The 3612-nt window shown below is 35.0% G+C and overlaps 1 protein-coding gene across 1 annotated transcript; it reads left to right on the plus strand.

Annotated features, from left to right (window-relative positions):
• The first annotated feature begins 1312 nt into the window (after positions 1 to 1312).
• LOC143305047 (glutathione S-transferase-like) lies at positions 1313 to 2723 on the plus strand. The gene is made up of 3 exons (XM_076627623.1): positions 1313 to 1498; positions 1810 to 1977; positions 2179 to 2723. Exons 2-3 carry the CDS (start codon positions 1833 to 1835, stop codon positions 2484 to 2486), a joined length of 453 nt encoding a protein of 150 aa, XP_076483738.1. The 5' UTR covers positions 1313 to 1498; positions 1810 to 1832; the 3' UTR covers positions 2487 to 2723.
• Positions 2724 to 3612: the final 889 nt, after the last annotated feature.

A 3612-nucleotide genomic window follows, 5' to 3' on the forward strand; every position in this document is an offset into this window, starting at 1 on the left:
TGTGTGTTGTTCGACGTTTTATCGAACGATGTTTATCGAATTAGTTTATGAATACATACATAATCATTAAAGAATCTATAAACCTTACTAGTTTGTTTTTACTAAGTTTTGTTACAGAAAACATGTTCTCATAAATTTTCAACTTTAATTTATGGAAATTTATTAACCTTAAACTATAAAATCATTCAATGAGTCTTTCCGGATGTTTTTATGTAGTCATAATTTCACATATCAGCACAGCTCCACCAATAGGATAAGAGTTACGTGGAAGCAACAGGGGGGAAGAAGAACATATAGAGATCTAAAGGTTATTTTTGTCTCATTCAAGTTTCTGTTAACCGGCTTGGAAATTTCCTGTGCTTGTTTCGACTTTGAAGTCTTAAAAAAAAAATTGTAAGTAAATAGTATATATATAGTATATATATCCTGAGTCAAAGTTTCTCTTTATAAATAATAAACCGTTTAAAAACTATATTTTGTATGTTTTTTCCTTATTCATAATTAAATAATAAATATGAAATACTTCTACAGAAAGCCGACATCCTTCAATTAACCGAACAGCAGATGATTTAAAAATTAGTAGTTGAAAGAAATAAATGTTATTACATGTTCATAATTGATCGATAAATTTAAATATACAATTAGAAAATGTTTCTTCTTTATTGATAACTAAATAATACAGATAAGATACAAGATACTTGTACGAAAAGTCGGCGCATCGTTCAATTAACGGAACAGCAGAGGATTTGAAAATTAGTAGTTGAAAGAAATAAATGTTATCATATGTTCATAATTGATCGATAAATTTAAGTATGCAATTAGAAAATGTTTCTTATGTTTGGAAGAATATATAATCACTGCTGAATGTTTTGTAGTTACGAAAGTTGCATACAAACATACATTGTACATACGACTAGTAATGGTACTAAATTACTGTTAGAGGGTCTTGGGTGTATAGAACCATATGGTTAAATTAATACTAGAGATAACGAATCGCGCGAATGTAATTAATATTTTGAAATGCGTTGTTTGCATTAATTGATAGTTTTCTTATAAACTTTTTTATAAACAATTTCATTGCTATAGAAAAAAGATATGCTGCCGGTAATATGTCTATCCTACTTAAATAGAAAGTGCAATATTTTGTTATAATATTTGGCGCAAGTTTATACATTATTACATCCAAAAATAATATTCTTTTTATATCTAAGCTATATTAAAATATAAAGATACAAATAGCTATGCGAGTAGTTAGTAGTTGATGCTTTTTACTTAAATTGTCTTATACTTCATAATTTGTAATAATATAATTCTTGTCATCAATGATTCTTCGTTTTTACTTTGTATATATTATACTTCCAGGAAGATGCCGCTCTATAAATTGAGTTACTTCCCAGTTACGGCATTGGCAGAACCAATCCGTTCTTCTTCAGCTATGCTAGTATTCCATTTGAAGATGAACGTATCAAAAAGGACGTCTGGCCAGAAATAAAGCCCTGTAAGCTTAAAATTTAAAGAAGTTCTGTTTCTTAAATCTCATCTTTCCTAATTTAACTAAAGTAGCTAAATAAAGTAGAACACAATTATGCAGAGTATAACAGAGATTATTGTTTACTCTCCATTGCTCTATAAGATATGTGGGAGAACAATAGGTATTGTTAAGGAGACAATGCCCTTTGTTTGCTGATAAATTATCAATAAATTAAATTATATCTTTCCAAAACAGATAACAGGAAGCTAGATATTTAAGAAGCATCATAATCTGTTTGTTCGATAGAATCTTTGATTCTATTAGTTGTATGTTTTTAGTGACTCCTTATGGCCTGCTTCCTATGCTCGTAGCTGATAGAAGGAAGGTTGCTCAGTCTACAGCTATTTGCCGTTACTTAGCCAAACAATATGACTTAGCTGGAAAGACTGACTGGGCAAATCTTCATATTGATGCCACTGTTGATACTATTCATGATATTCGTCATAGTGAGTATCCAGTGCTGTTTTGCATAAATCTTATGAGAATCTTGATAACAGATAGTACATATCTGTTCAGGTATTTATTAGTTGAAATCCGATTTAATATTTGATTTAATCGAACGATACACGTATGTCAACAATACAAGACAAAGGATTAAAAAGGATTGTAATTCTATCTTCAGTATTTAACTGAAAACAAATTTTCAGAAATTGCCGCCTTCCACTATGAGGAGGACGAGAAGGTCAAAGCTGCAAAACGCAAGGCTGCTGAACAGACGCTGCCGTTCATTTTAGAACGTTTGGACCAGCAAGTGAAGGAAAATGACGGCTACTTCTACGATGGTACTCTCTCTTGGGCTGATTTAACATTCGTTGCTCTGCTCGATTATTTGAACTTTATGTACAAGTCTGATCTGATCGAGAATTACGAGAATCTGAAGCTGCTGGAGAAAAAGGACCTCCTTCTACCCAAGATCAAAAACTCGATTGAGAGACGCCCAATTAGCGAATTCTAAACTTCACGATTGCTTATGGTTTTATAAGCGTTTAAAGATTGCTGTTGTCACGGTGGTCGTGAGAACGCAACGAAAGGATGGTTATGCCTCACATACCTTGGTCAGCAAAATGATGGCTAAGCAGTAATAGAAACCCTATGTGACCGGCATCCAGCGATAGCCCCTCCACAGGAGCCGGGTCCTTGATATAAAAAAGTACCTCTCGAGTCGTTGTAAGAACATTCTTTTCTGTGCTGTTTGACCATTCTGTATTGTTACTCTGTCAGTGTTCAATAAATTTTCTAATAACAATCAAAATTTAAGTACGAATTTCTCACCTTGCGTGCGGAACGTGAAATTACCCCGAATCGACGTGAAAAAATTGGCGATCCTGCCAGGATCCATTCATCGCATCAAGAGGAAACTTCAACGGGAACTCTACGGATTCTACAGCGAAGGACCACGGTCACCTCCATGATCAAAAGAAGGATCTGCAAAGAATCTCGGTAAGCTGGCTTTCGTACATTATCGAAACCGTAAGCCTGAAATACGTTCTGAAGATAGTGACTCTTCTTCCGCCGAAAGTGTCATATTTCTCAGCATGAACCCAACTGACAAGAGTACCGCTAAACAAAACGAACTAATCGCTACCCTGATTGAACAATTTGAAAGCCTAACTCACGAGTTTAGAAGCTTTAGAAACAGCACCGATCAAAACATTAAAAACATAAAAGAATTTGCGGAAACTAGCGATAGAAATCGCTCTAAAGAAATACGCGATCTTGCAAAAACCATGGAAATAAAATACGACACCGAGACTGACCAGTCGCAAATAAACGCCCATTTAGAAACCGCTGCTGATAACGTAACGGATGACGAAACTGACGGACCGAACACGTCACAAAGACCACGAGCCGCATCTAGCCGCGCCGCGATTAAACCAATAAACAACTACAACGAAGATCGAGGGCTCGAGGCAGATAAGGCCATACGAACTGTCGAGACACTACGTGGTCAAGATGACGTAGGCGTTGAAGATTTCATCTTATCGGTCCGCAAAGCAAGAGCTAGGTGCAAGGCAAGTGACAGAGAGCTATTATTAGATCTCATACTGATCGAAAAGATTACCGACAACGCGAAACGAAAC

The sequence above is a fragment of the Bombus vancouverensis genome, chromosome 2 (assembly GCF_051014615.1).
Source record: "Bombus vancouverensis nearcticus chromosome 2, iyBomVanc1_principal, whole genome shotgun sequence".
Classification (NCBI taxonomy): Eukaryota; Metazoa; Arthropoda; class Insecta; order Hymenoptera; family Apidae; genus Bombus; species Bombus vancouverensis.